This window comes from Ictidomys tridecemlineatus, chromosome 6 (assembly GCF_052094955.1).
Source record: "Ictidomys tridecemlineatus isolate mIctTri1 chromosome 6, mIctTri1.hap1, whole genome shotgun sequence".
NCBI classification, from domain to species: Eukaryota; Metazoa; Chordata; class Mammalia; order Rodentia; family Sciuridae; genus Ictidomys; species Ictidomys tridecemlineatus.
In genome coordinates, this window is record NC_135482.1 from 32281535 (window position 1) to 32303665 (window position 22131).

Below are 22131 nucleotides of genomic sequence, written 5' to 3' on the forward strand. Positions count from 1 at the left end.
ACAGAGGAATTTGTTTAATACATTTATTCTTTTAAGAAACTGCATGACCATATTTCATCAACTTGTACAATCGGGGGAAGAAAAAACAAAAAAACCTTACTACTAAAACAGCATTTGTGGAGACTGGTGCATGGTAAACCTATTTAGTTTTTTCAGAGGTTCATTCTTAGATTTTAATGTTAAATAATAACAACTATTCATTTAAGCTGGTCTCACTGTATATCTTGACCTTTAGCAATTCCACACACAGCAGCTTATTGTGGCATCCTTTAAATACGAGAAATAAGAATATTTTACCTTGCTATTAAAAGAAAAATAAAAGAGTACTGTTATGTTACATGGCCCATGAAATATTGGCAGTGTGCTCCTTGGCTTTCATTCGAAGAACGGCGATACTGGAAGACCTCCTTTCAAACTCTGGCTTTGTTTCAAATGCATGTCCATTGGTAGCCCCAGTAAGAAGAGAGTCAGTGAAAAAATTGTTGAGGGGCACGTGGCTGAACTGATTCTGATGGTTTGAAAACCCAGTGTAACTGGAGTCTGTCCGAGGCGAGTGAGAGTAAGGTGTCATACAGGAGGAAGTATCACGTGGTAACATGCATGAAGTAACCACAGAACCACCACTTGCATTTCCTGCCCACAAATTGTTCTGAATCTGGAAAATATAAGAAATAAATATTACATTCATACTTTCTCAATTTTATTCACTTTCTTAAATTACATTTACTAAGTTTGGTTAACTATTCATTATTTGCCCCTATTAAGTCATTTGTTACTATAGTCCTAATAATAATAATAACTGAAAAATAATTATTTGAGAGATTCTTCTAGTTTATTTACTATAATAGATTACCATAACCCACATACTAGACCACATAAAATATTCTCAAAACTGTCAATCTCTTAAGCATTCTTTTCGTAGTCATGGTTTTTAAATGCATATGGAAGATTTACTCAGGATTCGTGGTTTAAAATATACTTTTAAATTTAAAGACAGTTTTCATCTTTCTCAACAAAATGACAGAATTGCATATTTTTTCAGGTTCTGAAGTTGGACTCCTGTGGCAGTTTTTGTTGGAAACCATTGCTGATGTTCTACTGTTAGATCTGTAAAAATAGTTTTGATCAAATTCATTATGGAAACTGTTTGCCCTCTAATCATGTATTCTATAGGTTTGAATAAATAGCTCTGAGAAATTGAGAAATATGTATGTATTTTGAACATTTTTTCAATTATTTATAATTTATATAATAAATTTAAAACAGACATGTGACAAGAAAAACAAAATTCTAAAACATGGATCATTACCAGGTAATAGAATGAAAAACATAAATGAAAAAAATGATGTAAATATTAGGAAAAATATCATATGAGTATAATTGAAGTAGTATATACCTCAAATATAAGATTGAAAACTCTTTTATAGTTTGCAACAAAGATTCACAGTTCATGTTAAATCTCTAATAAAAGTATTCAATATTCGATTACCCACAAGCATAATTCCTCTAAAAGTGTTAACATGTAAAAGAAACACTAAATAAAATATGAATTTTGAATAGGAAGTATCTCAATCTAAAACAAACAAGAACTTTAAACAGTAAGAAAACTGATCACCTACATTTCAGAAAAACACACAGAAAATCATGAAAAATGGCAGGAACCAGAGAAAATGTTGCATGGTCTAGCAGTATAGAGAGATATAGTCTTTGAAGGTGAACTCAAATTGTATGCTTTCTGCATCATGATTATAATACATTTGAACTAAATGCAATAGCAATATACATGTCCATCCTATCTAGCTTTCTTATTTGTTTAAAGTCAAGATATTAAGGATAGAATCAGCAATGATTTCAACACATTCACAAGGTTTTCTTTTACATATTTCTCCATGAAGATTCAGGCAACTACATATAATCTCTGGTGTAGTCTTGAATTGTATTACAATTCTATTTGTATTACAATTATATCAATTAATTAGTTACAATTCAAACCTAATCTTGAATTGTATTTTCTATAACAATTTGCCTTCAATTAATATCAGAATATAAGCTCATAAATTTTGTGGATCATACTGATAGAGAAGTTACTCTGTCACTCAAGAAAGGGTAGCTTAGCCAGGTTTTAAAACATAATAGAAAATCTGAACAACTAATTCCAATTGTTAGCCAAGTACTTCACTGATTGGCAAGATGTTTATTTCTGTATTGTTTAAAAAATAGTATATATAATATATATATGTGATATACTCATTATATGCTAATATTTTTATATATGACATATTTATATATTAACATAAAATATAAATAAAAATATAGAAATATAAATATATAAGTGAAATATAAACATATTAAGAGGAGATATCTCTGTATCTATATCTAGATTTACCTATATCTAGACATATAAATAATGATTTGTACATTTAATTAATTCTTAAAGCATAATAAGCTATGCTGTTTTACTTTTGGCTTACTCTATTATATGTATTTAACTTTAGCTGAAGTATAATTATTGGTGCCAGGGACTGCTGAGTTATGTATCTCAAACCAACAAGAAGGCTGTTATTGTCATTACTCTGTCAAACTAACCCTTCTAACTTAATCTGGGTGATTTTTCTCTGACATTCAATCAAACATTGTACTACACTGCAAAAACCACAGTCACATGTCTGACAAAGAGCTTTCAGAAAGAAAGGGAACTTGTTGGCATATTTTTGTAAAAACAAATGAAAAGCAAGATAGTGATAGAGAGAAATGGCCTACATTTTGTTAAAAATTTCTTAGTTCATACATAATATTGCTAGAATTTGTTAAAATAATCTACTTATACCCCACATACACAAACATATGTTTACAAAAGTAAGAATAAGAAGGATAAAGCAAGAAAGGTAATCCACAAATGCAAATTAAGGCACCATTTTCTCTCTTAAAAAATTAACATTAGTCTACCTGTAAATTGGGGGGAAATGCTATAAAGTCTAGTATACTGAAACAAAGTAGAGGAAAATAGTTTTATTTTGATCAGAACTTCTTATCTGGACATGATCAAGCATGTTAAACTCTTCTGATGAAAGAATTTCTAACACATAGTTGTTTTCTGAGCAGAGCAAATTGATACAGCAAATTATCATAGCAATGTTTTAGTTGGGCTTCAGAGATACCCAAATATTTTGAATAACTTTCCATTTATTCATATGGGTAGAGATGTGCTCACACATTTTTCCTGATATAGTTTGTTTTCATGATGTCTTTCTCTTTTCTCCCCACTCCAGCCTGTCAGTCTGACTTTAATTTTTAAACTTCTGGCATGTCTTAACTTTGAGGACCCAGTAGGTTTCCATATCAATAGTTTAGATGAACATCACAAAAGATCATTTTCTCCAGTGTCTTGTGATTTCACTTCCTCTGAAATACTCCATCTGGATGTTAAAACATTTGATGGTGAAGATCAGAATCGTGCACATGATAGCTAATGGTCATCAATTAATCACCATATGCCATGGATAGACTATGGGCTCTTTTAATTGTTTCAACACATTAAAAGAGGGGTGATTTTACCATCCCCATTTTGTAGACATTACTACAGCTATAGAATGGAGAGTCAAAGACCCTAACTCAAAACTGCATAACTCCAAAAGTGGTCAAATCTGAACACCAGGAAATCTGAAGAAATGCTATAATAACATAAATAGTTTATAAGGTGCAACTGCTTATTTACCTATTCATAATCTCGACTTGGTAGTGGTCCATAGGCTGTACTATCTGAAAGCAAACCCCATGGTTATTGATCATATTTGTTTCTTCCATCTTGAGTTCTGATACACTATAATACATCCTTTATAAAATGTATTGAATGGCTGAAAATTACTAATAAAATTAAATGTGGGTAGATCCATTTTGCAGATAGGATCAAAATTTTATGAACAATTTATACTAATATACCTAAATTTTGTTTCATGATTGAACTCTAAAGTTACCATACTCCATCAGCTTAACAGAAATCATATTTACATTCCTAGACCTTGATAACTATATTTTACCTAGAAAGTTTTTATTTCTTCTATTAAAATGTATCTTCTATCACAGATGCATTTCCCTGGAAATTCTGAATCATTAGCATGGGGTTATCAGTTCAGGGTATCTGTATTAAAATAATGGTAATAAAAACAACATGATGCAATTCTAAAAATCAATTGAAATTAAGAAACACTACCATAGTCCAGTTTCTTCACAGATGCAAAGATTCTCCATATACCTTTAATTTTGTTCATTTCCTGTAATAAGAAACTCTGCTGCTTAAAAATAAAAATACATCTGTAAGGTAAGCTATCTTCCTCTACTTATAGCTTCTATTTATGCTTCCTAACATAATAAAGAATAAGTATTCAATCTCTTACATGTGAAAATCTTAAAATGTCATCAGGCAATTATGACACAATCTCCATCTCTCCTCCAGATAATATCTCCAGTCCTTTTAATTTTCTTCATATGATCTAGCTTTTAAACTCTGTGCCATTCTTGTCATGTTACTCTGTTCACTTGAGTTTCCAACAACCTCCATGCTTAACAATGCGTGGCGTTTACAACAGAGGATCATATACTAGGTATTGTCTGGCCTCTGTAGGGCAGATATCATTTTTTCTGTAGACCATTTACTCCTAGTAAAATTTGAAGGCATTGTTTTTTTTTTTTTTTTTTTTTTGTGTGTGTGTGTGTATCAGGAATTAAATTCAGGGGCACTCAACCACTGAGCCACATCCCCAGCCCTATTGTATGTTTTATTTAGGGACAGGGTATCACTGAGTTGCTTAGCGCCTTGCTTTTGCTGAGGCTGGCTTTGAATTCTGAGATCTTCCTGTCTCAGCCTCCCGAGCTGCTGGGATTATAAGCCTGTGCAACCCTCGCCTGGTTTGAAGACACTCTTTGACTAAACAACAAGGTTATACTTGATTAAATCTACTGCTGTCAAGGTAGGCTCTTTCCACTCTCCTCCATCCATATAACAATTCTATTCTTATATAGGTTTCAATTTTAAACTGTGTGCTGGCATCTACAAGTTGCATTAGTTAAAAGGCTTATTACCTATTTGTCAACAGAAGCCCGTAAAATCCTACCCTTTGACTTGTTAAAAGAAATAGTAAGGACTGGAAGTGAGCTCAGTGGTAGAGTGCTTGCCTAGCATATGTGAGGCCCTTGGTTTGATGTCCAGTACCAACAAAAGGAAAAAAAGAAATAAAGAAAAGAAATATGATATCCGTTATTACATTTTGGAGCAAAGAATTCTTTTTTTTTTCTTTCTATATGGGGGGGCGGCTATTTTGTTGACATTACAATGACAGTACCCAGTACCAAATGACCAAATGATTTTTGGAGTATTTTTTTTTTTTTGGTAGGACTCTCAAACTGTACAATACTCAGGGCTTTCCAACCAGAAACACTATTAAATAATGCTCACATCCTATTTGAGTTTTTTTTTTTTTTTTAATGAAGGCCTTTATGTTTTGTTTTTTTTCTTTATTGTGTCTAAAAGGAGTGGAGAAACTAAAAACACTCCATGTTTTAATGTGCCCCACAACATTTTTTGAAAGTTCTAGGGGCACTTTCAAAGAACTGTCCAGGGAACTTAGCCAAATGCCTCGCATTAGCATGAATGGAAGTTCGGCTGACTTACTCCATTCCACTTTGAACATTTGCCCCTGAATGTTTTCCTAATCAAATAAAAAGTTAACACTTAATTAGCCCATGACTTTGGAATTATGAAGGAAAGTTGCAGTTTTGTCTAATTCTTCCCAAACTGGAACTGAATTCACTTAGCATTTGTTTTTCTTCCAAGAGATTAGAAGCAATAGAGAAGGAGAGAGGTAAATAAATATATACCTACATATTAAGACTTTTTCACTACAGATATACACTTGTAATGAATGAAGTGAAGTATTATGGTAAATCATGGATAGGAAATTGCATGGCTCATTCACCTTAGCAACTTGATTTAGATAGATTCTTCGCAATTAAAACTGCAAAACAGATCTCATCATATAGAATGTGATGCATATTTCTAATACATTTGCTTAATTTATTGTAGTAAGTAATCTTTAATATATTTTTTAAACTTTTAAAATAAACACAAGGTTGTTAGTCTTTTTCTTAAGTACACAGTAGCATGGTCTAAACAAAATTCAGCTTCACAAAAGCATTTTCTATTCTAATGAGAGAACTATTCAGGAGATACAGGCCTTTTGAATTTAATTGAAATACTGAACATGAAAATAATTAAGTAACAACCTTCTCTTACTTTTAAGAATCTCCAAAACAACTAATTAATAACATTTTTCTACTAAAGTAAGTTTAGTCCTACTTCTCTGCAAACAAGACTACACCTAATTCCTGCCACTAACATATATAATATTTATAGGCACACACACACACACACACACACACACACACACACACACACACTCATCATGTGAACATTCATGCTACTCTGACGTCAAAAACTCACACACTTCCCTGAGAGACTCATATTAAAGCTTGTTCTAAAAGACAGTAATGAGGGGCTTACAAAGAGGTATTTGTGATGATGTTATATTAATACCTTTTATACACTAACCCAAAAGTTCCTTTTGATTTTTCCTCTTTGACAGAATGTTTATATTTATTGACTACTGTGCATATTTTAATGATTACTATATAAATTTATTAGCACATTATCAATATGTAATTTATTCATATGACCTCTTAAAATGAAAACATCAATTTCTACAAAAGAATTTTTAAAGAAACAAATTTTAAATTCTTTAATTTTTAAAAAAACAATTCCATACTTTATTAACATGTCTTTTCCTATAAATTTGAGGGTAACAAAATATTAATGAGTCATATGCACAGAAACTTGCAAATAATTTTAGCTGTTGGATAACTTCAGGTTCCCATTAACTTTTCTAATTACTGCATCAATAAGTTAGTGGCAAGAAGAAAGAATATATCTCTAAATAGTGAATTTTCTACCAGTGACTAACATATTCTAGATTTGCCTGGAAAAACAAATCCAAACTTGAATTAATTATTGAAAAGAGAGTATGTTTTTTAGCTACTACTTGAGATAAAAATGAGAGTATCTCATCAGTACCTATTTATGAGGTCTAATTTTTATCAAAAATGTCTAAGATGATATTTGAAGTAAAAGGATATTTTGGAATCAATTTCAAAAATTCCCAAGACATATTTTTGAGTATGTAGTATTACAAAACTGAAATGCTTTTAAATTATTTATTCATTAGAAAAAGATCATATTATTAAGTATAAATTAACCTGTTACATTTCATTTTTAACAAAATTCCATCTTAAAAATGTGTACAGGGACTTGGAACAAGAATGCCATTTTCATTTTAAAAAATAACTATTAGATATAGTAGTCATAGGAGACTGATAAGATAACTGCTTAACAGAACAATAAAATTTTATCTGTTCTGTTAATTTAAACAAAAGCTCTAAGTTTCATAAAAAATGTTTCTGCCTAAAAATTTCAAAATAACTTCATAGGAATATGTTTAATTTTTATTGTTCAAATAATATTTAAAAGATGCTCCAAGTCAAAGATGTAAGAACATTAAGGACATTTGTACCTTTTCCTTTAGAGTTGCACTGATTCTTAACTGTTATACTAATTGTGATCATTAACAATTATTTATGGGCAATCTCACCTCATGTTTTTAAAATGCACCTTTTCAAATCAATTCATCTAAGGAGGAAATAAAATAAGGAGGGCTATTTTATTATTCTCAAGCAACAATATTCTATGGAGTATTTTGCAGCCATCCCTTACACTATTTTTCATATATTTTAATGTATTCATGCTACTATTACTGATTTGTCAGTTTTTTATTCATTTTAATGACACCATTAACCTAATAAAATAAATTCATAATTATAATAAAGATAAAAATGTTAATTTGTGAATAATGTTTTTCTGGCACATTTAAAACTAACAATATAAATCAAATATGCAAATTCTTAAATTGCATAGGATATTTTTAATTTTAGAAATACCCACTTTAAATCATTCATCAGTTTGAATAAAATCCTGAGTCAAACCGATTTCAATCATCTTGGATTTATACAGTTAACAAATTGTAATTTTATTTTTGTGGTTTTAAAAATCAACTGTGAATTTATGCAAACTTTAATCTATTTAATATCCATGATATATAATAAAAAAGAAAATCTAGGCAAACATGAGGCTTAATAAATAAGTTCAGAACAGCTTGAAGTACATAGCAGAACTTAACTCAAAATATAAAAATGAAAATAAATATTAATATGGCATACATAATAATCTGGATTAAAATATAATGTAAGGTTTGCACTGACAATAAGTGTATGAATTATGGATTTGAACCCACAAATCTGTTCTCATAGAGTTGCCACTCTTTGCTGACTTTATTTTCCATCATGTTCTTCTCTATTTTCCTATGAAATAGGTTTTATATATGTAAGTTGATGATGGCATTCTGAGGTAATTTAGTTTTATACCTTTTCTTATTTGTTTTGGTAATATACGCAATTCATTGGTTTAATTTTCTCTTAAAAAATGTGTGTGATAAATTTAGTTAAATTCAATGGGTTAACAGTGATTACCTATTACACAAGAAAAAATCTGTCATGGACTCATTGAATCATACTAAATTAAAATGTTACATTCTTTTCAAAAAATAAATGTAACTATCTTCATAATCCAAAAGACGAATGTACTTCACTTCTCTATGATGATATTGTTTATCTCTTTAAAATTTTTTATATTATATATTTCAATAAAAATTTTTTATTATATTTACTGTTACTAGTTGCACTCTTACCTAGTAGATACTACCAAAGAAATATTGTATACTTATATAAGATATATATCATACATTTAATCAAATCAACAGTTTTACCTATTGTGAAAACCAAATTTATTGAGTAATACAGAATATCATTTTTTCTATGACTTTAAATATTTATATTTATAATTAGTGACAAATTGTGCAATATCAATATAATTTGTTTACCTCATGAAGGCAACATTTTTGTCCCTTCACTTACTTTAAGAGAATTTTTTTGCTATAGAATTATATGACCTTCTCATTGGTTGTTTCATAGACATACAAACATTCATTATTCGAGGTATTAATTACAGCTATATTATTGACATTTTAACAATTTTGGATTGTTTATTTTGAGTATGTGGGGAAAAATAGAAATAACTGATAAAAATATGATATTTTCTTCAAAGGAAAGAATTGCTCCAAATGTCACTAAATTGCTATACCACAATGGCTAGAGATAACGTTTCCTATTTCTTGTTCAGTTTAAGTGAAGTAAACTTTTAAGATTAGAAGAGAAACTAGTGAAGGGGAAAAGAGGGATGAATCACCATTAAATTAAACTTTACATTTTCATTTAAGAAAATTATTTAATTATAGTATGTGAAATAAAATTTCTTAAACTAGGAACACTATGTAGCTTTAATCTATTTTCAATTATTCCAATGACAACAAATTACCTATAACTTGAATCCACGTCTTGGTATGTTCAGGTTCCTGGTGGCATATTTTTATAATGCATCATTATAACCACAGGTTTGAAGATATAGTGTGGGTCTCTGCACATTTATAAACATGCATTTAGTGATGATTCTCAATATAGACTAAGTAAGACTTCCTTCATAATTTAGGTGAGGGAAAAAACTTCAACCTTTCTTCTGAAAACTTTGATTAAAAATATTTTCTTTCTAAGAAAATTATTCTGGTGAACAGAAAATAAACCTGAAATCCTAAAGTGACTATTTTATTTTCCTAATTTAAAGTGCAAAGTATATTTAACTGAATGTGATCCTTCCCTAGATCCTTAAAAATTAAATTTATTCATTAGCTTAAATGCTACAGCATGAGAGAACACTCAAATTAGAGGTAAGTACTTTAGAACAAAATTAAAATTGGCTAATGGATACTATGTAATCTCCACATTTCTCAAGAATTTACTATATACCATACAATGTTCTGAGGACTTTGCATCAACTATTTTGTTCAATGCTCACAAACATCACATAAACTTTTTTCCTTATTTTATAAATGAGGAAAAATGTTCCTATTTGTTAATTCATTTGCCAAAGGACTGAAAGCTATAAAGTGGCAAAGTTAGGTTTGAACCAATGACTCCCTAACTGATGTTCATAATCCTTACATTAAACCCCTAGCTCTCCTCAAGTTCTTAAATTCAGCTCCATATGCTATGAACACAGGGCTTTTCAATTCAGAAAGCTATTCAATCCTCACAATTAACTAAATAAATAAATAATCATCCTCCTCATCATCTACATTACCAACCTCCAACACTAATACCAACAATAAATATCTCCATTTGAAAAATAAGGAATCTGAAGAGCAAGGAAATCAAGGGACTGATCCAAGTCATCTATCTAGTACATAATCAAGCTGATGCTCATATAATCCAAACCAAATCAACAGCATGAAAAGAACATTACCTGTAAGAATGAAAGTTGGCTACAAGCTTCCAGAAAACATTCAAGAATATTTAATTCACCAAAAAAAATGATTTTTAAAATGCTTTGATTTTAAAGTTGATATATCCTTGCTTGCTTATTAAATTCAAGGTCAACATTATTTTGGTCTCTGATTAGTTTGCACCAAGCAGTGCTTTCAGAATTTAATACAAATATTACCTAGTTTATTATTTGTCTAAAATGCAAACATTCCACTATGCCCAAACCAGTACCTATCAAACATCTGTTGATAAATACAAATAATGTTGGACGAGAAAAAGCTAAGCTGAAAGGGATCTGCAAAACCTGGCTAGTCTGTTAGAGAAGAAAATTGAAGAAAATTTAATTGCTTAAGACCACAGTGCTGGTTACTAACAGAGATTCAAAAACAAGCTATTTCATTGAAAATTGATTACTTTTTAAATATGGTACTACCAAAGAACTATTGAAGTACGTCAGTACTTAAGTTTATATCTATTCAGTGACTATGTAACTTACTTGATACTATAGTGATACAAAGGTGATAAGAAGTTGTTCATATTTTAATACTTCACATTGTAAATAGAGGGGAGATCTTTTATACAACCCACCATAGAACCCATAAGAAAAGGATGTGCTGATGGCGAGAGGATGTAGAAGCTTCAAGGCATAACTACGGTTTAGATGAAGGGAAGGGAATTTAAGAAAAAGGAGACAGACTCAGAACAAACAATGACAATGTTTTTAAAAATGCTACAACTGGAACAACACCAGATATTTTAATTTAGCTAATGCTATCAAATGGTAAGTGATAGTGTGGGTCAAAATAAAGAACTTTTCTTTATTTAACTAACATAATCATTACATAAAACTATACTACCTCAAAGTTCATTACTGTGGATGTCACAACTCATATTTTCTTATTTATTCACTGTCAAGAGATAGCAAGCCTAAGAAAAATATCAAAAAGAGTCTAACAGGTGTCAATGTCAAGACTTTTTAAATAGTTTAAATCATTATTTTTTGTATTTTTTTAAATGGAAGCATTTTTGGTTTCCAAAGTGATGGAATGTCTTAGGGTCAAAATTGAACAATTCCATTAAGTTGCTGAACTAAGAAGATAATGTGGCAAAAGAGCCCTGAACTTCTGAATTCAGAAAATCTGGCTTCAAATTAAATGAGTTAATGGCCTTAATAAGGATGCACAGTGCCTGTCTTAAAATAAGCCCCAATTTTTACTATTTTTACTGCTATGGCTTTTGTTACTGCAGTGTAATAAAAACCATTTGAAACAAAGCATTTAAAACATTTTAGTAAGCATTCATTACTATTCATAAATAAACACATTACATGTTATATATAGAAGTCTGTACATTGGATACAATGATTATCCATACTGAGCAGGCTTGAGGAGAACATTTTTTAAAGCATCTCTGTTTTTCATGTATTTCTGTGTATGTTTTCGCTTTCCAGCCAAATTGTTAATTTTTTATTTCTGTGCTGCCTTCAACATTTTCTAGTTTCCAACTTTTCTGCAGTTAATAATTTTTTTCTGTAATTAGTAACAGTAACCAAATTCAATGTCTAATTGCATTGAGTTGTTGGATTCTATTTCCATTCCTATTTCTCCCATTATGTTTCTATTTTCAAGCCTAATGATTAAAAAAAAAAATTCCTGTAGGCTGAAGCTTGACATAATTATTTTTTTCAACTAAACTAAATAGTCTACCATGTACTTTTACCTTAAAGAGAAATTTCCCCTAGATTTATCCAAAATCTATACAAAGGAGGTACATGCAGTTCATTTCAGAATTTTTGGCAACCAAACATGAAGTGACTTACCAATACAAGAATATAGTTTGAATTTTGCAGCTATCCTTTTTATTATTATTCATGAATTCTACTGTCAAAACAAATTCAACATAATTTCTCTGTGTTCTTATACTTTGGTACAACCAACATCCACAAAGTATGGAGAAGACACAGGAGAATTGTTACAAAATTCCCATGATTTGTGCCCCAAAATTTTTCAATTGATCCCTGATAGAGTAAAAAAAAAATACTATCAAGTGTATAATTTTATGTACCATTTCCTTTCTTTCCTTAGCTACTAGGTTACCTTAATTTATTAATTGATATCTAAAACTCTGAAGCACAATAACACATAAGAAAATATCCAATAAAAAGGGATGACCAGTCAGAGTATATTAAGCCCTTATACACATTTTAATTTATGATAGATTTTACTCAAAATGCTTTATAAAACATCAAAGAAAAGAATCAGAGTTAAAGCAACCAACCGCTAAGAAGACAGAAGTGAAAAATAGAAATGGGATTTAAAAGTAAAGGAATAAAGATTGAAAGAATAAGATGCAGTAAAAAGGAAAAAAAAAGGTCTATCAGTCAAGTGTTGTGCAATAAACATTATTAAGACTGTTTAAAGTCCATTTGATAAGAGTTCATAGTTTCTTAAAAACAATAAGGTCCATCTGAATTTTCATTTTTATTATTTCACTGGTTGTGGATACATTTCCTGCTCCTTTGAACTAAATTTCAGACTTGAACAATGCAACTCAAGCCTTAGGCTTTTTTTGGTATAAATTTATTAATCATTCAAACATTTAAATATATTCACTGGGAGAGACAGTCTAGTGTATGGGTTAAGATCTTGCTCTTGGCAGGCAAGGTTGTTCTGGTCACATCTGGGGTTCATCAATAGTGAAAGTGAGTTAATACCTCCCCTCTCTGTGCCTCAGTTTCCTCAACTGAGGAACAGATATTTAATAAACACCTATCCCATAAGGTTGTTGGGAGGATTAAATAAATTAATGTGACTTGTTCAGAACAGTGTCTGGACACATGATGAGGATCATTGTGGTGTTAACGACTGTAAGATGCTACAGTCCCTGTCTTCATGGAGCTTGTGGCCCAGAGGAGAAACACCCACAGAGCATTTTGTTTAAAACTCAACTAAGACACACATTGTATGGTGAACAAAATTTCCCTAGCCCTATGATGTTAAGTAACCAGAAGTATACTTTATGCTTTAAGATAAATTGTAAAACAGAAACAAGACATTTCTTTTGACAGGCATGGGATATGTACATTGGTTTCCACAGTGCTTGGACAGTTGAGCTATATAGCAGCTCTTTAGACACTGGCCCTGAAAGAGCCACTGGTGCAATCATGGACCAATTCCTTAACTCAACTTGGTCTGTTACTCTTTTAAAATGAGGGTTTTGAACAAGGTGCTCTCTGAGGCTTTTTTAACATGCAGTATTACTTTAGTAAATTTGGTGAATTGGTCTGGAGGAGTGAAGTTCCCAAAATGGGTTTTTAGGAACATAAAAGACAAGAACACTAGAAAGGCACATTAAAGGACTGAATTCACACTCACAAGGTATGAACTGACCTTTATAGGAAATGAAAACCCTTCCATAAATGGCTGGATGACCTAGTCACTTAACTGTCACAGTGTCCCTTTAGCATATGTGTCATTTTTTCACAGAGGCCCTTTAGGATTCATATCACCAAGTAATGAAATAAAAGCATTGCCTGTTCCTTATAATATGCATGATCCTTATCATATATCAAAATACAGTTCTGAATATCATTATTCAGTATCAGGGAAAATAATGTAATATGAAATACACTAGGAATATGAAATACATTTACAAGTGTATATATCACAAGGTATGAAAAAAGAAAATATACTCTTAATTAAAAGGAAAATAAGAAGAAAAAGAATTACTAATGCTTTTGAAATAAGGTAAAAAGATATCCCACGATGAAGGCAATATTTCCTATGCATGGTTAATTTCTGAAAATTATATTTATAAGTCATAAGGATTACATGTGTCCTTGACACAATGAAAAATATCAAATCTGAAAAAAAAACCATAGAAGAGAGATTTTTAAGTAGAATATAGGACTTAAAGGCCACATTTGACACCAGGTTTCAACACAGTCCATGAAACAGTAGCCACCCTGACGGCAACACTATTGTTTTTAAAAATTAGCAAAGGAAGAAAGCCTGAATAATTAAATGTAGATACAATTAAGAGGCTTCTTCAATGAAACAATATTTCATTTATTAGTGTATTAAAAAATCCATAAGGAAGAGATCATGTAACATTTTTAAGTGAATGCCTGAAAGAAAATAATCACAAAATAAATCTTTTAATAAAAACAAATTTTAACAAATATGAAAAAGGTTAACTAGAAATTGAACTGTCATTATTGACTATTGTATTAGGTATAATAAAACCTATGCTCACCTTTTGAAGAATTTATAACATCTACTTTTCTTGATCAGGAAACTGTAATTTACCATACCTGTGGGTAGCTGTCAGTTCTTGGCAAAACTGATATATCGTAGGTCGCAGCAAAATGGCTTTTAGCTTGTTGTATTTGGCCATAACGTTCCCTTTTTCTCCACTTGGCCCTTCGATTTTGAAACCAAACCTAGTTTTTTAAAAAAGTGAAATTTCATATAAGGAATATTTGATAAAGCAAATTTGCTATTAAAAGATTTTAAACCAGAAAGGAAAACCACATCAATAAAATAACTAAGAAAAGAATTTCTTATGTCACAGAAGGATACTTTCTCTCATACCCTGATGTAATAAGTAGTGTGTAGGTGAGGAAATAAAATTTAATAAAAAGAGCCATTAGGCTTTCAGCAAATTTATTTGATATGTTATGCCTCTAACGTATTTTATTGTATCATCTCTAGAAAATGAAAAGGGATTAGATTATATATGATCCTGAAGATTCTTTGTTTCAACATTATAATGGATAATCTGCTTCCAAGAGAATACTAAAGTCTGGGAGATAATCATAGCTTTTTAGTTTGGGGAATGCAACAATATAAACTCAGCCAATCTATGACCAAATAAATATCTATTTAAAAATTATCTTAAAAACATATCACAAAATGAAGATTATTCTGGGATGTACCTATATTTAGATAATATTATAAAAATTAAACAAAGATTGCATCTAAAATATACAGTTTTAGTGGAAATGTCTTAAATATTTAGAAATAGAAAAACAGAAGACATTACATTGAATATGGTAAGGACTATATGTAAAATATAATCATGTAAAATTGAAATGTCATTTTAAAATACACAAATGTACTTATTACATAAAGTATACCATTTATTTTTCCTTATAGAAAATGCTCGAATATTTTCACAATCATACCTCTAATTTAAAACACTTACAGGTAATATAAATAACAAAATAAATAGGGTGGACAGAACCAAGTGTCAAGAATTCCAGTAAGTTAGTGTGGCCCACATCTTCCATAATTTCTCTAATTATATATTAGAAATATTTATCCAATGAACCACCTTCCTAAGAATGTTTTAATTCACACTTCTAGCTCTCAAAAAAATCTTCATTTAATATTTAATGTATTCAAGGGAGATACAATAAATTATATTCGATAGGAAAACTTTGATATTTTTGAGTAGACATTATACAAGAAGATTTCAGGAATCTCTTTCATCTTCTTTACACTACTATGTGCAAAATATAAAATAATAAGAAACTGGAAATTAAACACAAAAATGCAAAATGTCAAAAGTCTTTCAGTAAAATTTAGTTGAAAATTTTACATTGTCTTTCATACTCAATTCTAATCTTCTATAACTTTATACATTCATAACTTTAGCTACCTGTTAATACACAATATGATAGTCAAGTATATATTGGAAATTTAAGATGACATATTGAAGAGTTTTCACAATTAAAACAAGATAAAAATAAAAAGATACTTGTTTAGTATGTTACTTAGTACAATGTCTATTATCCATTTTACCCAGAGCTTGAGACAACAAAACAAATCACATTTTCTTTCTGTCTCTACAAATGGGCATCAAAAATGTATGAAAGGAATTTAGTAATGAAGGTTTTGGGGGGGTTGTTTTTCTGATTGTCAAAAAGACCTTAGTGCTCTCCTTAAGATGGGTGCTAATTACCACTCTAATGTAACAGCAGGAAAGGGAACAACCTGAGTAAATTAGGTTCAGGTTGGCTCCCTGTACATGTTCTCAGACAAAAATTAATCAGGACTTAAGGGGAAAACATGCATTGCACCCAGCTGATCACTCTGTATGTAAATATCTTTTTCTATGGTTACAAGTATAACTAATTTAAATATATATGACACAAAACCGAAAAACACACATAAAGGCCTCGTGTTAATACTTGACAATTCTAAAATTCTTGGTTAGTACAACTTTCTAGATTTTTATTTCCGGAACTAAGATAAAATAACCGTTTATTTCCAAAAACTCAAGCAAAAATCTGCTGCTTGTTATCCCTGCACCACCAGATGTTGTCTTTAATGATGTATGGAGACTTACAATGGCTTAATCCTAAAATTTCCATTTACTTCACTGCACTCAGAACAAAATTTGTCACTATTTGTTCATTTTTTCCGTTATGGTGGCTTATCAGAATTGAAGAATAAGGTATTTTCCTAATTAAAGTAAAAATATACACACAAAGGAAAAAAACACTCTCCTGAATTACTGATTCATTTAAAGCTTTTGTTTATTACTTGGGAACTAATAAAATGTAATTAGAGAATGTCAAATCTAGCAAAAAAATACTACTAAGGGTCAAATTTTCACTTATTATAAATTTTCTACTTCAAATTATTAAAAATTTAAGCACATTGAATCATCTAATTTTGATAATTTGAAATAACTAAATGTATACAAAAATTCATTTAAGTACATACTCATTATTTACTCTGTAAAAACTATATAATTATCTAAATTTTAGAAATCAGAACACATTATTGACAACTACTGAGACCAAAAAATGGTAAATGAGCTATCTTGTATTTCTTTAATTATGTCAGTGAAAATATCTTATGGTATATACACTAAGAATTGAAAGTTTGTGGGATTGTTTCATTTTTTTCTTTTATGAAAACGCCATTCCAAGAAACACTACAGATTTGTGTGCTATTATAAAAATAATTCACAAATACTTGGTATATAAACTAAAAGGAATTTCAGTGGCTGATAAAACAGAAAAACAAATTTATTGGTTACCTAAAGCCATAATTATAGTTTTTTACTTTTAAAATTTATGTTTTTAAATTAGAGAAATGTTATCAAATTATGTTCTTTTTAAGTGAGTGTTAATTTATATGCCTGTATAATAACTGGTTTTGTTAATGTTTTGAGTTTTCAGTTTTTTTGCAAGTAAAAAGGTGTTTTTTTTTAATGGACTTATACATTACATTGTTCTGTATCTTCAGCTCCACAATCAGTTTCTTCACTTGTGACAAAATGCAATTATTCTCAAACTATTCTTCTTTTGATTACCACCCCAACAAGGCCTCCAATTGGCTCCTACCTGGACTCTGGCCTCAGTGAGTTCTGTTCTCAGAGCGAGCTGTTCTCTGACGTATACATCCGGGTAATGGGTTTTCTGAAAGACCTTCTCCAGTTCCTCCAGCTGCAAACTGGTGAAGGTGGTTCTATGTCTCCGCTTTTTACTGCTAGACACGTTGCTGTCACATTTATCCCCAAGTTCATCCAGTTCTCCCTTCTCTGGCATCCCTTTCACGGGAGACATCCGGAGATTGCTGCAGTTGTCCATAGCTCTATTCAGTTCGGTGTGAAGGGGCTGGCCTTCTACTTTGGCGATCCCATAGTTCACTGTACCCAGAGGGGAAAATAGCAGTTCTCAGGATTGTCAAACACATCTTAATGTAAGAACTAAGTCAAAGCCATTTAGAGCATCAGGATGTAGTTCTGTTAATGATATATTGTGCCAGTATTAATTGGATGATCACATTATGTAAAATTATTAATTCAATGTGGAACAGGTTTAAAAAATCATTTTAAAGTGTGGACACTGAATTAATAATTTATGGAAATCCACAGTTATATTTTATAAGGTTAATGTAAAGTTCATACATATAACATATATTCATTCAAGTTAATGTAATTAAATTGAATGATGCTCTAGACTTAAAAAAAGAAAAACCTAAAGTGACCATGACTTTTGAAAAGTGAACCAAACTTGGTATGTTTTCAAACATAATTAAGCCACTTGCAAGGCTCAAAAAAGAGATTTCAATTTAAAATAATACGTACATACCTATTTCCACACGTTATTTTCCCCTCCACACAAAACTTATTGCTTGTGGATTTAAATGGGGCATTTTGAATATTTCAACTGAATACTCATGTCTGAATTTAAGTTTCTTTCAAAAAGCAATCTACTAAATTGAAAAAATGAAATTTCTATCAATTTATTAAAATGTTTAGTATAGAAAATAATACTTAAGTATACATCTTTACCTTAAAAACTCATCTTGTGGCTCTTTCTTAAATATCCCATTTTTCTGTTTAACTCATGTAATATGCTTTAGGACAAAGTTTTATTGTCTCTTGTATGAACGCATAGAAATTAAAACATCTATTAAAACATTACAAAGGATGACATCTGGCATTATGTTATGTGGTATTTTAATTTCAGTAATTATCTTCAGATTTGATTGCATGCATGCAATATAAAACAAAAAAATATATCATATGATGCCACACACACAAATAACAATGAATGCACATAAGGAAATGGTAGGCATTTTTAAAACGTAAAATCAATCCAGTCAAAACAGAAACTTCCAAAGGATGATCATACTTTTTTCATTTGTTTCTGTTTTTTTAAATTATTCCTATTTTAAGAACTGTCTTATTATGAAAATATATTCGACTTTAATGCCTATATAACTTAATTCCTAATAGCTTTTATGCAAAGTAAGATGTGATATAAAATTAAATTTTAAAAAGGGGCTTGACTGATTAACAATATGGTTTTGTCTCCGTGGACTGAGTTAAACTAGGAACTGCGGCAATTAGGGATGGGGGAGGGGAAGCCGTGGAGTGGCTAAGGGCATCTCAGGAGAAAGACAGGATCTTTCCTAAATTAAGCAGAAAGCTGCCCGTGTTCATCTCACTCAATACTTTCTTGTCAAAATTCATCCTATAAGTGTGATATTCGGTTAAAAATTAGCAAAGTATCAAAAATCACCTATTTCTCTTCTAATTTTGGATTCCCGACAATTTGAAAAATGATTGAGTCCATCTAGCCGTCAACACGGGACAATGCAGAACTATTAAAGTCCCGTCAAGTCAAATAAGTTCAGTATACATCTGAGAATTCCAAAAATACAGTCAATAATTTAAATGTAACGTATTAAAAAGTCCACGTCTTTAAAATAGAAGATTGAAATGACTTAACCATTATTTTCTCTCTCACTTGCGCTTCTTATTTTGTTTTACCCTTACAAGTCAAGAGTAGCTCGCCAAACTGGACAAAATAAGTAAAACATGAGATTTATTTAAAGCTTCGGTACAAAGTATTTAGTTAATGAGCTTCTTCTACAAAGCCAGTGTCTTGCCAGATTTTGGAACTTCCAATAAAATAGACGGTGGAGGCTTGTGATAAATATTTCACACTTAATTCGTTTGTTATTTTAAAGCAACCCACTTCTTACAGCTTAACTGTGGAATATATACAATGATAAGGAAAAGTCCTCTTGGAATTGTAAACGTGCTTTAGCTGTCGCGATCTGAAATAATAGGTTTGTATTGGGTTACAAGATAGAAAAGATAGATGGTTTGTTTTGATAACATTTTGACTTCGAGATATTTGGGCATTCAAAGTTGAAGATTTCACCCAGAAGCATTCCGAAAGGCTTCTTAGGAGTCTTTTCATAGGGAATCAGAAAAATGGACAACACAAATCCTAGAGTAAGAGATTATACGCCAATGATTTTTTGCCCCAAGCTATCTAAAGTTATTTGGTATTAAACAAAAATCTACGTATGTTGTGTTGCATAAAAGCAGAAATCCACACAATCTAATTATCTAGCAATACTCCCCAACCTCACAATGAAAAAAAAATCGCCACGTCTTGGACAATAAAAAGTTTATCACCTAAAGGTGCTCAAAGATCTCTTATTTTCACGCCAGAGGATAGTGACGTCTTCTAAGGAGCTGTGATCGATTTCACCTCCTCGCGGCCAGCAGCGCGGCTGGTTCACAGAGGAAGCGCGCTATCTTGACTCAATTACGCTTTCTTTAGCGCCCCATCAGTTTACGCTGGGATCCTGATTAGAGACGCGCTAACCTATAACTTGGGCTACCCCACAGTGAAATGAGAATCACGTGGAGGTAACCGGGTTCTCTAATTCCTTTGCCCAGCAAAAGACCGCCGCAGCGATAACGCCGCTTGCTAAAGCGCGCACAGTTACGCTTGCCTCCCTTAGCTCGCTCTTTCTCTTTCCTTCTTTTCTTTTTCCTTCGCTCTCTGCCTATCCTGAAGGGTCCCACTTTTCCGATTTGCGGAGGGCTGCCGCTGCTGGGGCTGGGGCTGGAGCTGGGGCGCTGACTACTCACCGCTGCTGTCCTGACAGGGTGAGGTCCTCTCCAAGCGCACGTGATGTTCGGCTCGCGGCAGGGGCCCAAAGGCCTGCACGCATTTGCCTGCCGACGCTTTGCTGTAAAAGGACTCATTGTCCAGCGTCTCCATAACGTGCTCCAACGCGCCTCCTGCGCCCATGTAAAAGTCACTGTTTTTACTTGGCGGGCTCTTAAGGGCAAACTTCTCGCTCAGAAACTCCATAATCCTGGAAGGCTGTTTCCGAGTTCTCGGGGCGCCGGGGCTGGAGAGCGCTGGGGGAGGGAGCGAGTGGGCGGGAGGAGGGAGGGCCAGAGAGGAGGGAAGGGGAAGCCAACCCTGCGACGCCGGGAGCTGCCCGACTTGGAGCCCTTTAATACGTACGGGCTGGAAAGGGGGCACCCGAAGTTGCTTTTATATCTTGAAACTCAGCTGGGCTCCTTGGGCAACCTCCCAGTTCTAATGAATATGAAAATAAGCAGGCGACTAACTCCACCCCGGGGCCCCCTCCGCCCCCACCCCACCCCCATCTTCCCCACTTACCCGGGCAGGGCGCGTCCAGGCCTGGGTTAGACAGACAGTTCCATTTCAGACAAATACCAGAAGAGACAAGGCCCCAACACCCAGAAATATTGTCGCCGCCGCAACAGTGGACTGGCATTTCGGAAGAGCTTGGTGAGATCGCAAAGCAGTTAACCCTCCACTCCCCTCTCTCTCGGCACCCTCCCCGGGCACCCGCCCCACACCCGGTCTCCACCCCGCCCCCACGCCAGCCACTCACTACCAGAAAGATTTAGAGGCATCTTAAGAACTTGAAAGGAAGTATTGCTCTAAAGGGCTTTTATTTCATCCGTAAATCGTTTACGTGGAAGATCCACATTAATACGAAGCCCAAGAAGCCGGATACGTGGGCAGCTGGTAACTGGGAAAGCGGTGGTAAAGGGGCCGCTTCTGCTTCTAACCCGGAGGAGCTAGGCGTCTGGGCGGTCTCAGCTCTTTACCAGGCCGTGTCCTTTTTCTTTTCTTTTTTTTTTTTTCTGGAATGCAGCGGCTTGGGACAGGGAAGGTGAGCAAGAGGCATTGAAACGATTCAATTTATATCAATACCAACCGATTTCCACACCACCCCCTACCCACCCCTCCCCTTGGTCCATTAGACCAAAAGTATTTTAACCAAACCC

General features: G+C 32.4%; 1 protein-coding gene across 2 annotated transcripts; it reads right to left on the reverse strand.

Annotated features, from left to right (window-relative positions):
- Window positions 1–9: 9 nt before the first annotated feature.
- On the reverse strand, window positions 10–21651 carry Alx1 (ALX homeobox 1). Of its 2 annotated transcripts, none has more exons than XM_040280257.2 (4): window positions 21494–21651; window positions 17894–18198; window positions 14849–14977; window positions 10–655 (listed from the first exon to the last, which is right to left on the reverse strand). In XM_040280257.2, the coding sequence occupies exons 1-4, from the start codon at window positions 21609–21611 to the stop codon at window positions 335–337; spliced, it is 873 nt and encodes a 290-aa protein (XP_040136191.1). In that variant the 5' UTR covers window positions 21612–21651; the 3' UTR covers window positions 10–334. The 2 variants fall into 2 exon arrangements, with proteins under 2 accessions (XP_040136191.1, XP_005324469.1); XM_005324412.3 differs by lacking the exon at window positions 21494–21651 and adding an exon at window positions 20950–21404.
- Between the last annotated feature and the right edge of the window lie 480 nt (window positions 21652–22131).